At 48.2% G+C, this 14759-nt stretch overlaps 1 protein-coding gene across 1 annotated transcript in view; it reads right to left on the reverse strand.

Annotated features, from left to right (window-relative positions):
- Positions 1 to 14445, reverse strand: part of TRAP1 (TNF receptor-associated protein 1) — a gene marked incomplete at its 5' end in the record, with an annotated part of 21154 nt that extends 6709 nt beyond the window's left edge. Inside the window, 7 exons of the mRNA XM_009579388.1 lie at positions 1871 to 1944; positions 2131 to 2240; positions 3459 to 3619; positions 4348 to 4419; positions 12251 to 12391; positions 12762 to 12844; positions 14278 to 14445. Of these exons, the coding sequence (XP_009577683.1) occupies positions 1871 to 1944; positions 2131 to 2240; positions 3459 to 3619; positions 4348 to 4419; positions 12251 to 12391; positions 12762 to 12844; positions 14278 to 14445 (809 nt within the window). The remainder of the gene's footprint in view (positions 1 to 1870; positions 1945 to 2130; positions 2241 to 3458; positions 3620 to 4347; positions 4420 to 12250; positions 12392 to 12761; positions 12845 to 14277) is intronic.
- Positions 14446 to 14759: the final 314 nt, after the last annotated feature.

The following is a 14759-nucleotide window of genomic DNA, read 5'->3' on the forward strand; positions in this document are numbered from 1 at the left end:
CCATCCCTGCTGCAGGGTCAGAAAGTGCTTCAGCAGTACCTTTTCACACATCAACACGTGAGTTGAAGTCATGACCTCCAGACCAGGTCCTTCCCTGTGGCCATGCTTTCCACCTGCTGCTGCTCTAAACCCCCCCTACACTTCCTGGAGCGTTCAGCCCATGCTCACAACACATTTAAGTTTTCAGTACCTCAGCAAAAGACTAGCATCTAGCACAGACATGGGAGGTTCTGCCCATTTAACAAGCATGGGGACTCAACTAAGAATCTCATGTTTCCAGACAGGTGAAGCCCACTACACTCACTGCCACTCTTTTCTACTCAAGCCCTAATGAGTGACAGGAGCGATCACTGGGGGCAATACAAACATCCAGCCCACCCTTCACCTACCAGTCCAAGAGATTCAGGGCTCTGGCAGCCCTGCCATACTCCTTAAAGCTTCTTCTGCCTCAAAGTCCTATTCCACAAGTGGCTTCATAACATTTCCAGCACACTCAAGTGTCCTGGAGGGTTTGCAGGATCGCAGATAGGATTATGGACTCAATCGGGTGCTAAGGTGCTTTACAGCAGCTGTTGTTAGGTAAAGTGCTGCTTTCCCAGAGGTTTACTTGTAGCTACAGTTATCACAGTTAGACCGGAAAAGCCTCTAACTCCACGTTGTCAGCTACATGGCAAGTATTCAAGAGCTTATCTAGGAAAATCCACACCAGGGATCTAACTACGTTTACAGTGAACTGATGTTGATGTGTGGAAAAGCGCAAAAACAAGATCCTGGATAAAGAAAAGGCCTGAAATGGGAGCATAATGAGAATAAAGCTGTTGCTGTATCCCAAAGGAAAACAGACTTTCTGATAAGAAGATAAAAGTACATGACTCTATTTAAGGGCATTTCACCCCTTGCTCTAGTACTAGTCTTCTCTAAGGAGTCTGTTCTATTGATTGTCAGGTAGAAAGAGCAAACAGCTGTCTAAATCTATTTCTGGTTTTGTAATTTAAAGGAAACAGCTAGAAAGCCTTTGGAACAGAAACACTATTATGCAGGAATCCAAATAAATATCAGTGACTAATAACACCAATTACAGAACCTTAGATAAATTAACATGATAAAATATTTAAGTACAGTCTTGAAAGTCTGTGCATTCAGTGCCATACTCCAGGAAACAAAAAAACCACACACACGCTCTCTACCTGCTCTCTTAGGTGAGGAAGCTTTAAACAACCAGGAAAGGAGATGCTGGAGGAAAATGATTCATAGGTTTTTGTTTTAAACAGAATTAATTTCACCTATCTGATTCCTGCAATTGGGCCAAGAACTTCTGACTAAAATGGATCTGGCTGCTACGTAATTTTTAGTGGTCAGAAAATGCCAGCATCAAGCAGTGCTCAGCTCAGAGCTGTGAAGAAAATGAGCTGTGAGCTGAGCCACTAAGAAAACCAACCATTCAGTGGCACTGGCTACCTCATGCTGAAGGACAGAGAGAACTGCAGCAAGAGGTGTCAGCACACCAGCGATGTGAGCAATCCCTACACCACTAGCATGTCACCTGGCTTAAACAGTTAAAATAAGTATTACAAAGCATTGAGATAATCATTCTGATTAAGGGAAAATCCAGAAGATATCTATAAATAAACTGCTTTGCTAATCTGCAAGAACTCTCTCCAACAAATGCAAACAAGCAATTCCAGGCATGACTTCTGCTGGATTGTCTCCTTTTGTTCTAATTAACTGATCACTACAGAGTCTGTGATATCCTAGACAATCATCCCCTGATTTCTAGGGACAGCAGTGGCTTTATTCTGTTTCCTCTCTCCAGTGGAGGATTACAATGGTTCTTCTCCACGAGTGACCTGCCTGTGGCCCTCCCGCTCACCTGTAATGTGTTAATTCTTCTCCCATTGAGATACAGTGGGAAGCTGATGAAGTTGCTGTATTTTGTCACCACCTCTGGAATGGAAATAAGACATAGAGGAGTCACATTTGTGAAAACACAGTAAGAATTTCTTCAGTAATAGCAAATGAAAGGTGCTGCAGGAGAGGAAAAACGCTGTAGATTCACCTCCCACTCAAGGGGCAGCGACAGACTTCCCACAGCCCCTCAAGCAGGTAACAGCATTTCCCTCCTCCACTCACCTTTGACTCGGTCTTCATTTGCAAACTCCTTGCAGTCTTCTTTGAGATATATAATAATCTTAGTCCCAGTTCTGACACCAGATGCTTCTGCAATCTCAAACATTCCTGAGCTAGGATTAGAAACAGACCCCATGTCAGCTTGTGCCTCAGATGCAGCCGTGATGGGACATAAAAATACTTTATTAAACTAAGAGCACACACAACACTTCAGCGCCAAGAGGAAAAGGCAAAAAATCTCAAATGCCTGAATGCTCTCTGTGCCTCTGAGAAGCCCCCCCAAAACACGTGGCTGTCCTCCCTCCAGAGACTCCAGACCCAGGACACGCTGCTCTGCAAAGACACCAGCAGTCGCTACTGAAAAGGAAACAAACTTCAAACAAACTTCAGGTTGTGTGGGCCCAGCCTTCAACTCCTCTCCTACATTTCCTACAGTGACCGTAACATCCAGGCTCCTGCCTTCTCCCTTGACAACTCTGACTTCTTGTGGGCCCTCGTTCATATCTCCACTGGAGTATGCAGTAACTGGTTACAGTGAAAAGCAGCTGTGCTCGTTCCGGAGGACCATTCCTACCCTATTGCTAAGTGCATGCCACATGGGGATCAGCCACCGGTGAGAGCACTGACCCAGGGGAGAGACAGCAGCAGCGATGACAGACAAGCATTCGGTGTGTATGGCAATACAGACCGCAGTACACAGCAGCTTGCCTGCAGCCCAAGACAGTCTGATGTCTCAGTTACAAGATGTTTTTTTCAAGAATTTAAATAACTTAGTAAATGCTTTATTCCTAGGAGATCTTAAGGGGATGTAGAACTTTTCACCCCCAGAAGCTCCAATTTCAACATGGTCCCACAGTCCACAGCTTTGCCATCACAGACGTTTGCAATTTCAAGCAAAAAGCAAAGGATGAGCACACAGATCCAACCCACAGAAGACACGTGCCTACAGAGCCACAGCACTGCGCGAGCCCTGCCTACTGTGGGTGCCCTCGAGCAAAAAGCCAGGGGACGACTAGACCAAAGAGATTAAATTTGTCTCTCCAGTCTGGGGCACTGCTAAGATGATTGCCTGCCAGCAGGGAAGGAACAGGAGAGGCAGGTACTCTCTTTGTCCACAACACGCCTGCTCTGACAAAGCAAGTTTCTCCCTGTGGTTTTCACCCTGGCACATTTGGCCACACTTTGTTACCATGTATTATCTGAGCAGGATCTAAACCAGTAAGCCTAGTCATGAAAGACCACACAAGCCCTGTCGTGCTTTGCACAACTTTCAGTCCATGCCTGGTCTGGACACAGCCCCCCCACACTTCCATCCCATCCTGCAGCCTTACCCATCTGAAGACCAGTGGTAGCCTGGGCTCCCCGGCTCTGCAGACTGTGAGAACACCTCCACTTTATCGGCCACCATGAAAGCCGAGTAGAAACCTACTCCAAACTGGCCGATGATTTTACTACTGGCTTCAGCTTGGCTCTGCAGAGCATCTAGAAAAGCCTGGAGGAACAAAGGAGATATAAACCAGTTTGCAGTGACTTCAGGTACCACTGGGAGGCTGCAACCTCCAGCTGGGCTCCTCGGAGCAGTGATGCAGCCCTATGCCAGGTACCGCAGCCTGGCAGTCCAGTGCCCCCATCCCACACTTCTGCATCAGTGCTCTGAGGAGGGTGCCCGAGGAAAAGGGTTTCTCCCACAGGGACTGCACCTCTGGAAAAGGGGAGCATTGCTTAGGGCAACACTCACTGCCACTAGCAGTAAAGGAAAAGAAGCGAGGGCTCATTCAATCACAAGTACAAAACCTTAAAATGGTGACTCCAGAGATGAAAAAAAAAAAATCAGGTACATATATATAACAACTTGCCAACGTGAGGACACAGCTGCTGCCCTCCAGGACACAGGAAAAAAACGTGTGCCCCTCTATAACGATGGCTTGGGGGGGAAGGCATTTGCTCTTGGGAGTGAGGGCAGCCAGGTGCAGCAGCATTACACACAGGGCCCATTAGTGCTGCTTGGGCACCACGGGCCCCCCACGGCACACAACAGAGACCATTAAGAGCTAGAAGACTCCACAGGTAGGTTTCACCTTCCAAGAGGGGTGTAATTTCACAGCTGGGCTGGGGGCCAAGGGACAAAACCGAATGAGAAATTACTAGGAGAACAAAAGTGACTGTAATTGGAGAAGACTTTTCTAAGGGGGGGAGAAGGAGTGCCTCATCCCAAGTTACCTTCGAGCCTGATCGAGCAATGGTACCGAGGTTAGAAACCAGCTCCTCCTGAGTCATCCCAATACCTGTGTCCTGAAAAGAAGCAGCAGTTGTAGCTGGAACATCAGTAGAAAAGCATTGCTTTAGCAACCAGCACCCCAGCAACTTCTACCTCTGACTCCCACCCTCTCCCAGCCAGCTGAGCAGTAAATGCAACAGTTAGACATCCTGCTGTGGCTCCACCTGCACATGGTCAGGACAGTGAACTCAAAAGGCACACAGCTCCAAGAGGCAGCCACAGCTGCCTTGTGGCTATAAACTACCAGAAAGCTCAGAGACTCACGCCTTTTATCGAGAGAAAACAAAACCATGCCAAGACAGGCTGGTTCCTACACCCCTCTAAAAACGCACAGGATGACAGTCCTGGAAAGAGATCTCAACCCAGTCACAGCCTCACCGTGCCAGGTGCTGTGCACGTACAGAGACAGTCTCCATTCCTGAGCAGGTCCAAAGGGGAGCTGAGGAGCAGCGAGAAGCAGTTTATTTCCAATCTGCAGGTGGGGAACCGATGCCCTCATGCCAGGAATCAGTGGCAGAGCAGTGAATCCCTTAACTCTCAGGTAATGCAGACCCTTGTCTACAAGCACTACATTCACTGATCTCCATCTACTCTGTCTTTTCCTTCCTCCTCTGCCCCTCACATTGTGCTCCACAAGTCTTGGAATGAAGCTTTCAGTGTCTAGGTCCCTGAGAGCTGGGTATTGCAGTGCCCGTGGGAACAGTCTAACCCCAGCTGGAAGTACAGCACGCTGGCTACACCTCACGGTGCTCTTGTCCAGGCTTCGAAGGCACACGGCTTGTTGTCTTCCCCAGTTTAATCCAGATTTGCACTCCCGCATGCAGATAAACAACTCCCTGCTGCTACTGCATGCCTCTCAGGCAGCAGACCCTGCAACAGCACCATCCAGAAAAGGCTGCAGCCAGCCTCAGACTACGCTGCAACCTCATTTGTTGCCACAACACATTTGCACGACCCCAAGGCAACATGGATAACAGCAAACCCCAACTAGAAATGGCCACCCTCTCACACAGGACCCCCAAAAAAATCTTTCCCACTTCGTAGTCCAATGCGTTTTTAGACTTGCTCCACACACATCTTCCACAGAAGCAAAGGGCAGGCTAATGCCCTCCAGGATGCCTCTTCTGAAAACCAAGTGCCGTTCCCCCTCCCAAATCCCAGAAGCTTCTCTACCTGGCAGAAACATCCCAAGAAGCCACTCTTACAGGTTCTCTGAGCGACTCTGTAAGGCGGCAGCAGCATGAAAATTAGCCAAGTGAAAGATGATTCTCATTCATGTGAGGAGTTCAGCTCTACTTGAGTACCGGTGAGCACAGTTATTGCAGGTGACAGCAGCCTGCACATCCAGAAGCAAGCTGACACACTCCCAGTGTTGTTAATGCAGGGGTGGGATTTGGCGTGCAGGAGTCAGCAAAACGATCTAGAGCAGAACTGGCTGCTGCTAGATGGCTCGGAGGTGAGATGCCAGAATTCTGGCACAGCACGCTTCTACCACTCATGTGGGGCATTTACTGGGCTTATTTACTAGCAAAGTAAGTTAATGTCAGTACATATTTTTTAATACAGTGTTTAACTCCACTGAAGGATCTAATTGTGGTCAACTTGTGAGATTACTGAGTGAGATGCCATGTGGGTTAGACATTTTTCTGCATCCCCACAAGTCACGGCACAGCAACACCTTCCCCTTGATTAAATATGGTAAAGCCAGTCAGTAGACTTGGCTGCGAAGAGGGATGATGCCCAGTAAGATCTCAACAGTGGGAGATGAAAAGCCAGGAAAAACAAACAGGGTATGGCAAAATCTCAGGAATCTGACATGGTCCCTTCCCCCAGGGAAGAAAAAGCCAGAAAGAAAAGTTTTCAGCATCTGGTTCAGGTTTTGTTCATGCCAGACCCTGAACAGAACTCTTCACTCCTCTGATCCGCTCCTATTTATAGCACAGCATGTCATTCCCAAATTCCAGCATGTTAAAAAAAAATACATCCCTACCCCATGAATTTATTTGCCTATTGAATTCCAAACGCCCTGCCAAACTTATTGCAAAATGCTTAATGACAATTCCTGGAGACTAGTTTGATGAGGGTGAATCGCAACGAACAAAGAGAGCACGGCTCAAAACGGTCTGCTCCCCCAACAGCACTGAGCGCTAACAGGGAAAGCGGAAAGCGTCCTTTCAGGTGTCCGGATGAAGGTCCTGGCAAAGCAGACATTTCCTACTGCAGGAAAACACCTGGGTGGATTACAATGAAAACGCCATCAAGATTCAAACGGCTCTCGCAGCGTACGCCTTCGCACTGCGCTTCTTGGCTCCCTTCACCAGATGGTGCTGCTCCGGGGAACGGGGAATAAAGTGGCGGCGGCGGCAGAGAGACAGGAGCTCGGCTTCTGCAGAGCAGGCCCTCTTCAGCGATGGGAAGCAAATGAACCTGCCCATGAACAGCCTGCCTCGGGCTGGGCCAACACAAGCGCTGGCAGCAGTAGCTCCATGAAATCCAAGGAAGGAGCTGGCAGGACTTCCACTGCCCTTCTCCCAGTGCTCCGCGCTGCACAGCCTCTAGACGTCTTCTCCAGGAACCGCCGTGTCACCACACAACCCTCCGCAAACACTTTCTACCTGCGATTGGCCAGCCTAAATGCAAGGATTGCCGTTGCTCCACCATCAACATTACAACTTTTCTTCCCTTGCAGACAGTTTCAAGCCCTCCCTTCGGTCTGCAAGAAAGGTTTTATCAGGGTGAAAACAGCCACAGCAGAGTTATTCGTAAAAGCACGAAACAAATTGTACATGGTGCTTCACAAATTACAAGACGTGAGGGATATGTTCAAAGTGCCAAATGCTTCTCCACAACCTGGAGAAACCAACCACTGTATACCATGAAACAGAGTTCAGTGCGCTGACACTTCATTAGCTGAAGGTTAATTACAGAAGCCCTTCTGTTACTCAGCAGAATAACAACCTACTCACCTGGTTGAATTTCCCTTCTGGGACTTCCTACGGTGCAAAGTAAACAGCCTCCCCCCGAACCATCCCCTCTACAGCCCTGTCCCTCTGCAAGACAACACAACAGGCTACAGACCTTCACCCATCTTTTGAGGGACTAGGACGAGCTCTACGGCCACACTTGTTGAACTACACTTCTAAACTAAATAACATTTCCCCTGAAGAGACAGCAGCTCAACATTTGTCTTAGCACCTTTTTATGTGTGGAGACCTCTCAGACACAAAGCCTGCTGCTGAACTGCCTGGGACCTTTGTGCTTTCTCTGCACTTTGTTCTAACCTTTGTGGCGTGGGTGCTGGATGTTTGCAAACAGAGACCGTTCTGTGTAACGACGGCTGGATAACAGCCAGGCGCTCAGTACCTCACGGCTCCCACCATGAAATCCTCTGTGTTTGCTCCGCAGCCCTGAGGACCTCCGTCTTCCTTGACGGAGGGGTAAACGAACACCTTCAGCCCCGCTGCCTGTCTCATCAAATCAGTCAGTCCACAGCTCTTGTATTCATATCATACTTTTTGGTAAAGCAGAAACAAAGTGCACATAATTACAGCAACAAATCTAGTTTAAAACAACAAACTGCTTAGTTTAGCTGGTAAACAAGAACCTAGGTAATGTAACATCTTTGCTCATTACCTGAGTCCAATTTAAGGTATTGCAGAGCCTCCTTACACCAAACAATCCATTAACTAGCCATTAACTGCTGCCTTTGCCACGGCTGCATCTGAAAGAATGCTTGCAGTTAGAGGTACATGTCTGAGCTACTGTGCCTTTCATTTCGCTTTGTTGCAAAATGAACACTTGTAACACTTATTTCAGTGCAAAATTTCAACAGGACGTCAGAAGAACACTGACTACATTATAAAATAAGGACATGCTGCTTTCACCAACTGATAAGGTAATAAAGTCCCAAAATGTCTGATTAGCAAGTGTCCCCTCCGTTATTTAAATACCTTGCTTAAAGAGACTTAAAATTCACAAGACCAGGACAGCAGCCGCACTGGAGCAGTGTTCTGGTTTAGAACCAATACGGCATCTGCAGCAGCCACGAATGGAAGAAAAGGCACAAAAAAAATGATGCATACAGACAAAAGGTAATCTTGGCCTAGTACATGGAAGCTGTCTAAAGCAGAGAGCCTGAGGTTTCCTTGCCTTTCCAATACCCTGTGTTAACATTATTTTCAACAATGCCAAGCATTGCTACAGGCTCAGCCTCCACCCATCCAGGTCTAAATGCCCGGTGTTCAGAAAAGTACTTCCTTTTATCCACTTTGAATTTCCCATTTTTAAATGTGATGTGCTCTTATTCTGGCATAAAGAGGAAAAAAGAAAAGATTCTGCACTTCCTTCCCTAGGCTGCACGTTATTTGAGATGCGTTTATATTTCTGCTTCCCTAGCTTATTTGTTAAAGCTGATGCAACAACTGGAAGCTCTAACCCACCCCTGCAATCAGTGGCACATTTCTGTAAGCTTAATTCCACCTAAGGCTTGTCCAAGTACAGACAGCTTTACCCCTCCATCTCTATCTGCATTATTGCCCATCTCCTGCTGCCCTGCTTCCTCAAGCCCAAGTAGCAGACGGATGCTGCAATGCTGCACACAGCTAAGGACGTAACCCTCTCTCTGCTACAGCCTGGTAGCACAGGGTGGCTGCCAGGACACGACCCAACGTGGAGCAGGAGCGGCTCCCCACCTGCACCAAGCTTTGCTGGACATGCGGGTGCACCTGCATTGAACTGCTGAAGCCCAAACATCTCAGTTCCTTATGAGAGGCTCAGGACAGTCCAGTCCTTGCTGCAGACTGTTTATAACTCATAAGCCTGGAGAGATCTGCTCAGTGATACAGGGAGCTGTTGCAGGGAGGAGTGGTGTTTGCAGTCATTTTAACTCCTCCCAAACACAGCAAATTTGTTATTTTGTGGCTTCACAGACACTGATTTTGGATGACTGCAACGGTGAGAAGAAAGCCCAGCAAAGAGAACTGAGCAGCCCAAACTCTGGCAGCAATTATGCTGCTTACCCGTGTTAAAACAGCAGTCACACTCCCTCACCCAGCAGCAGCAGCTATTAGCTCCGTAAACATTTCAGACAATTTCCTCTAATGTGCTAGCACTGTCCTAGCCCTAAATTAAGCATCAGCCATGAGAACGGCTTCAGCCCCTGAGCTCACACAAACACAGGGCTACCACCAGACACAGCAGTATGGCAGAGCTGCGTAGCAGCAACACCGACTGCACCACAGCCAAGCGCCTGTCACCAGCCGGCCACGGAGAGCCTCGTGCAGGTGTTGAAGGAGAGCTCTGTGCTCACAGGGCTTTGGGGTCTGTAAGGCGTTCTCTGTTCCCACCTCAAAGGGTCCAAAAACATGTCTGTAAAGCCTTAGCACGCAGAACTGCAGAGCTCTGCAGATCTGTCCTCATTGAAAACACACCCCTAACTTCTCAAGTGGATTTTCTTAAGAGATCTGACCTTGCAGGCTGTGGCTGCTACCAGATGGAGCTGTCCTAGAAACAGAACGAGGCAGTTTTCAAAGGGGTGGAGGAAACAGTGGAATTTGCTAAAACAACAGGACTTTGGTGAAGGAACTGAGGTGGTGTAATTTGGTGAACTAGACAGTGAACATTTCCCTCTTAGCAGATAAAACACTTGGCAATGCTTAGGTAGGATATCCCTGAACGAGAACATCATATTAAAATTCTGAGTCTTGCTACGCTTACGACTGAAATTCAGTCCTGGCAGAGAAGTTAAGAAGAACTGCAGTCACTTAACAGAGATGAAGGTAGTCCTTTACTGGAGCTAGATAATCCCCCGCAGGAACATGCCTGTAACAGAGGCCATCACACGTTACAGACCTGCCTTTTCTCAACTACACAAAGAGATGCTACAGGGCTTGGAAGGGGTGGGGAGAGATCCAGCAGATCCAGGGGCCAAGAGCAGCATGAAGATCTGAGAAGGACCTAGGGGTCTGAGTGAGACAATGGGACCTTTCTAGAAAAAACTGGGGTGATCGTTGCTACAGATCACACACAAAGGACCTGCCACTTCTGTTTTGGTGGGTCTAGTGAGTACGGAAAACAAAACAGTGACTAAGGGACAGGTCCACCTCTGCCTCAATCCTTGCAGGCAAGTTTTTTCGCACCTTTGCATTCCTGAAAGGTAGGGAAGTGTTCTGAATGAGGCTTGTTCAAAGCAATTGTTATATGCAGTATGTTTCTTCAAGAGGTTATAAATAAACCCTTCACTGGAGGGAAGGGGCTTTAGGCACTGCTGAGAAGGCAAACCTATTAAAAGAGATTGGAGTAGCGCTGTTCTCTCTCCCTTCTCAGAGTGCAGTATTGCTGCAGTTAAAAGCCTCCTAGTTAAGACTCATTTAGTCGCATTATAGATGCACAGGCAGCCAGGTAGGGAGTTATAAAAAGACAAATCCCTAACACATCTAATTGGGTATGACGTCAAATGCACCCTATCTGCAAAGTGGGCAAACAGGTCTCTGAACCAAATTGCCAAAGAAGGGGACAGCTTCCACAGATACAGGACATGAGTTGTAAGAACCTCTTGATGGAGTCAGAGGCTACGCGTCCACTATGATCTCGAAAGGGAAAGACAAGAGCAAGACAGGAATGACACCGTACTTGGGGCTAAACGAGAGCTCATTAAAGAATCAGTGTTACACAGCAGTCAGAAAAATGCAATAGTCAGGTGTGATAAGAATAGCAAAGCCTCTGCATTATGGTTTGAGACTCTTTGGGTTGATGATTGTGTTGCCCACTGACGATCACTAACTTCCCCATGGCAACACAGCTGCTTGTTCTGCAGAGAAACAGAAGTATAAAATAACTGAGCAGCCTCTAACAGCCAGTGCTTTTGTCCCACGTGAAAAATATCAGATCATGTGCTTTGTCTGTGCCACATCTCCCCTGGACCTGCTACGGTCAGCCTTCACTTACACACTGCTCTCTGCCTCATTCTCCGCTCTCCTGAGAAAAGTCCACAGCTACACTCTCACAGCTGACACTGGTCCACAAGAAAAGTCATCAGTTTGCGTTTGCATCAAGAACTTTGCCAAGAAAACACCAAAACTGAACCTCAGCCTTCCACCCTGGACAACAGCCACAAACAAGAGCAATCAAAGTACAGAGAGAAGGACCAGCTCCACCTTCTCTCACCACCCTGAGCCCCACAGGTGAGCATGCTTACACTGATCCCCCCCCTCCTGCCAAGACTTTTGTCACCAGTAGGGAACAATCAAAACCAGGGCTGCAGAAAGGAGGACAAACAAGTGCTATGGTACTGCCACAATCTATAGTCCCACCTGTATGTTGGGGCAGAGCCTCAGCATCAGCTGGACTTGGCCTGTCCTGGAGCAGGAGGAGACAGAGACAATCAGCAATGGGAGGTTCTTCTCACTACGCCAGCATCTCCCAGCGACTGAGGTGAGAGGGAAGGCCTGTGAGCTACCACATAACACCTCTGACTTAAGGAGGTGACAGAATTCCTTCCCAAAGGTCAGGATGAAACCAGACTCCCAACTTTTCCACCAGTGAGAAATGCACACACAACCTGAGAAGTGCACCAGACAAGGTACTGGGAGAAAAGCTACTGGTAGTTCCTAATAGGATTTTCATACAGGGGCAAGTGGGGTGCAGATAAATTGGTGGTTTCTCATCAAATCCTGAGGTTACAGCCTCATGAACCAGAGTTCAGCTGAAGACAAGACAGTTCTTCAGGCAGGTTTGGGAATCCATGGGACTGTGCTGCCACCTCAGCTTCCACTGATCCTTCACGGGACAAAGGCTAGTGACGAGAGCAGCAGGGAATAATGCTCTTCTGTTACCAAAGGGAGGTACCTGGATCGTGATGGTTCCCTTTCCACTGTCCGTCTGCAGATGGATCTCCATCTCTGGCAAGGCCTTCCCTTCTGCCATCAGCCAATGGCGCAGTTTCTCCAGCGCATCACTGCCATTGGAGATCAGCTCCCGGATAAATACCTGGGGACGAGACACAACCTGACACTGCAGCCTGGCCTCATCCACTGCACGGGACTCCCAGAAACCTGGGAACTCGTTGCCTACTCACAAACTAATTCCCAGCTCTCTAGAAAAAGAACTGCGTTTCCCCATTAGTGCAGAGGCTCTGAGGCTCACAGAGTCACCTGGCCAAACACACAAATTGTTTTGAAAACACATTTTCAAGGTGTCTTAAGAAAACGTCATTCACGAAAGCACACCATGTGAACAGCACAGGACTTGCTGGGAAACTGAGCAGGCATTCTCCCAGCAAAACCATTTTGGATGTACCCCTTGACAGAGACAGGGCTTTGCCAACAGAACATCTACCAGCAAGTAGTGGGTTCCTTACCTCCTTCTCCGAGTACAAGGAACGGGCAACAATGTCCAGCAGTTTCTTCGTTTCAGCCTGAAACTCATGTTTAGAGGCTGCACCTAGAATAAAATCACAAACACACCTTTAAAACACTTCACCAGGGTCCTCTTGGGAAGGAAGGCAAAATTGCAGTCCTAACATTTGCTTCAGCTTCCCAGGAGCGAAAGCCTGAAGCAGGATGGGACACAGGCAGCTGCGGCCTCCAACAAGGAGACAACAAAGGTGCTGTTTACACACCCCTACGAGGCAGCACGCCTTGCCAAGCAGACACTTGGCCTCTGCACCTCAACTCCTTGCACACAAACCTCAAGGCAGTCAAAGCCTGCAGTACCGGCACATTGGTCACCATGTCCAGGCTGCAGAGCAATCAGTAAATGAGAAGTGAGGTTCCCCTTGTTCCTAACGCGTGGCTCCATGCAATCCCCAATCCATGCTCTCTCAAGTGCCTCCCATGGTTTATAGCCTGCCTTCCACAGTCTTCCTTGACTCAATTTTCAAGGGAACCATCTGCGCATGCCCTGCTCCAAGAGCTTCTACTGCCAGGTAGCATTTCTCATGCCCAAACGATACTCGGAGCCTTAAGCAGAAAAAGGCAGATTCTCAAATGTCTCTGTGGAGCACGCAAGGGAGTGCATATGTACAGCCACCTATGCAGGTAGGTAGCTATACCCAGATTTCCTCAGAAAGAATAACACTACAAAACATCTCAGCTGAAAATACACCCTTGGCCTTTTAAAAATAGCATTTCTCCTGCTAGAGGCATTAGAGAACCCTGAAGCAACATGGGGGAAGCCATGGGTCACACATCACCTCTGCCATGTCTTGCTGGCGAGGACCTACATTCCCCAGTGACAGGGATGAAGCTGGGCTGTGGACGGCAGCAGGAGCAGTGCATCAACCCCACTGGGGGCTTCACAGCCTGGCAGTCTCAAAAGTACCTGCCAGAAAAGCCACGGGAGCACGGAGTTAAGATGCTATTTCTGTGCTTGAATAACTCACGTGACTTTGCTTTAAAGCACCTCTCCCTGGAGGAGTGCAAAGCAATTCAGTCTAACTAAAAGGTTGACACCACTCATTAGACCTCCATGATCCACAAAAATGACCTGGGCAGGCACAGCTTGCTTCCAGGACAAAAAGATTCTTTTTAGGCAAATTCTAGTGCCTGCAGAGTCTCTACACATATGCATGACCATCAACTGCCTGGCTAAGCCCACAGATGCAACTTCTTCCCGCAGTCTTGATGGCCTCATTTCTCAGTAAAGGCCATTCTGATTTACACGTTCCAGTTTTGGGGAGGTGATGGTGCACTACAGAGTCAAACTGTAGCCTGCCAGCTAGGATGCGATGACCAATACCTGCACCTCCTCCAGAGGCAGAAAAACGACTGCAGAGGGCTCACCCTGATAGTCAGGGCACAGCTACACCCAGACACTGTCCTGGGTCTGCCTGCATGCCAAGAGTGCTCCCACAAAACACCTGTGTTCATGCCCACCTTTCACATTCTCTGTGTTGCTGATGATGGTGTGCAGGGGCTCTTCTTCCTTGTTCTCCGCTGTCTGCGTGCTGTACGTCCGGACAGCAGAAATGCTGGTGGCAGGAACATTGTACCGGAGACTCCAACAATGGAGTACTTGTCTTTGGAGACATGCTGCTCCTTTTGCTAGAAGACACAATTCAAGATATTTCAGTATAACTCACAAGTATCAGCAGCAACAGGAGCACTCTTTAAAAGTCCCATTTAAGCAATCCTGTGGGGAGTTACACTGTCCAAGCAAGACTGAAGTTCCCTCCCAGTCGAACACCCACCATTTCCCTCCGGCACTGCCTTCACTGCATAAGTGAAGGGCAAGTTGCCACTTTAGACTGTCTTTTCTGAATTAAAATTCTAGCCAGAAGATGACCATTAGTAGCTTTCACAACGAATTAACTGGTGAGGGAGAGGCAGTCTGCAGCTTTCATTGCTGTTACCTGGCC

The sequence above is a fragment of the Fulmarus glacialis genome, unplaced genomic scaffold, assembly GCF_000690835.1.
Source record: "Fulmarus glacialis isolate BGI_N327 unplaced genomic scaffold, ASM69083v1 scaffold28066, whole genome shotgun sequence".
In the NCBI taxonomy this organism is placed as follows: Eukaryota; Metazoa; Chordata; class Aves; order Procellariiformes; family Procellariidae; genus Fulmarus; species Fulmarus glacialis.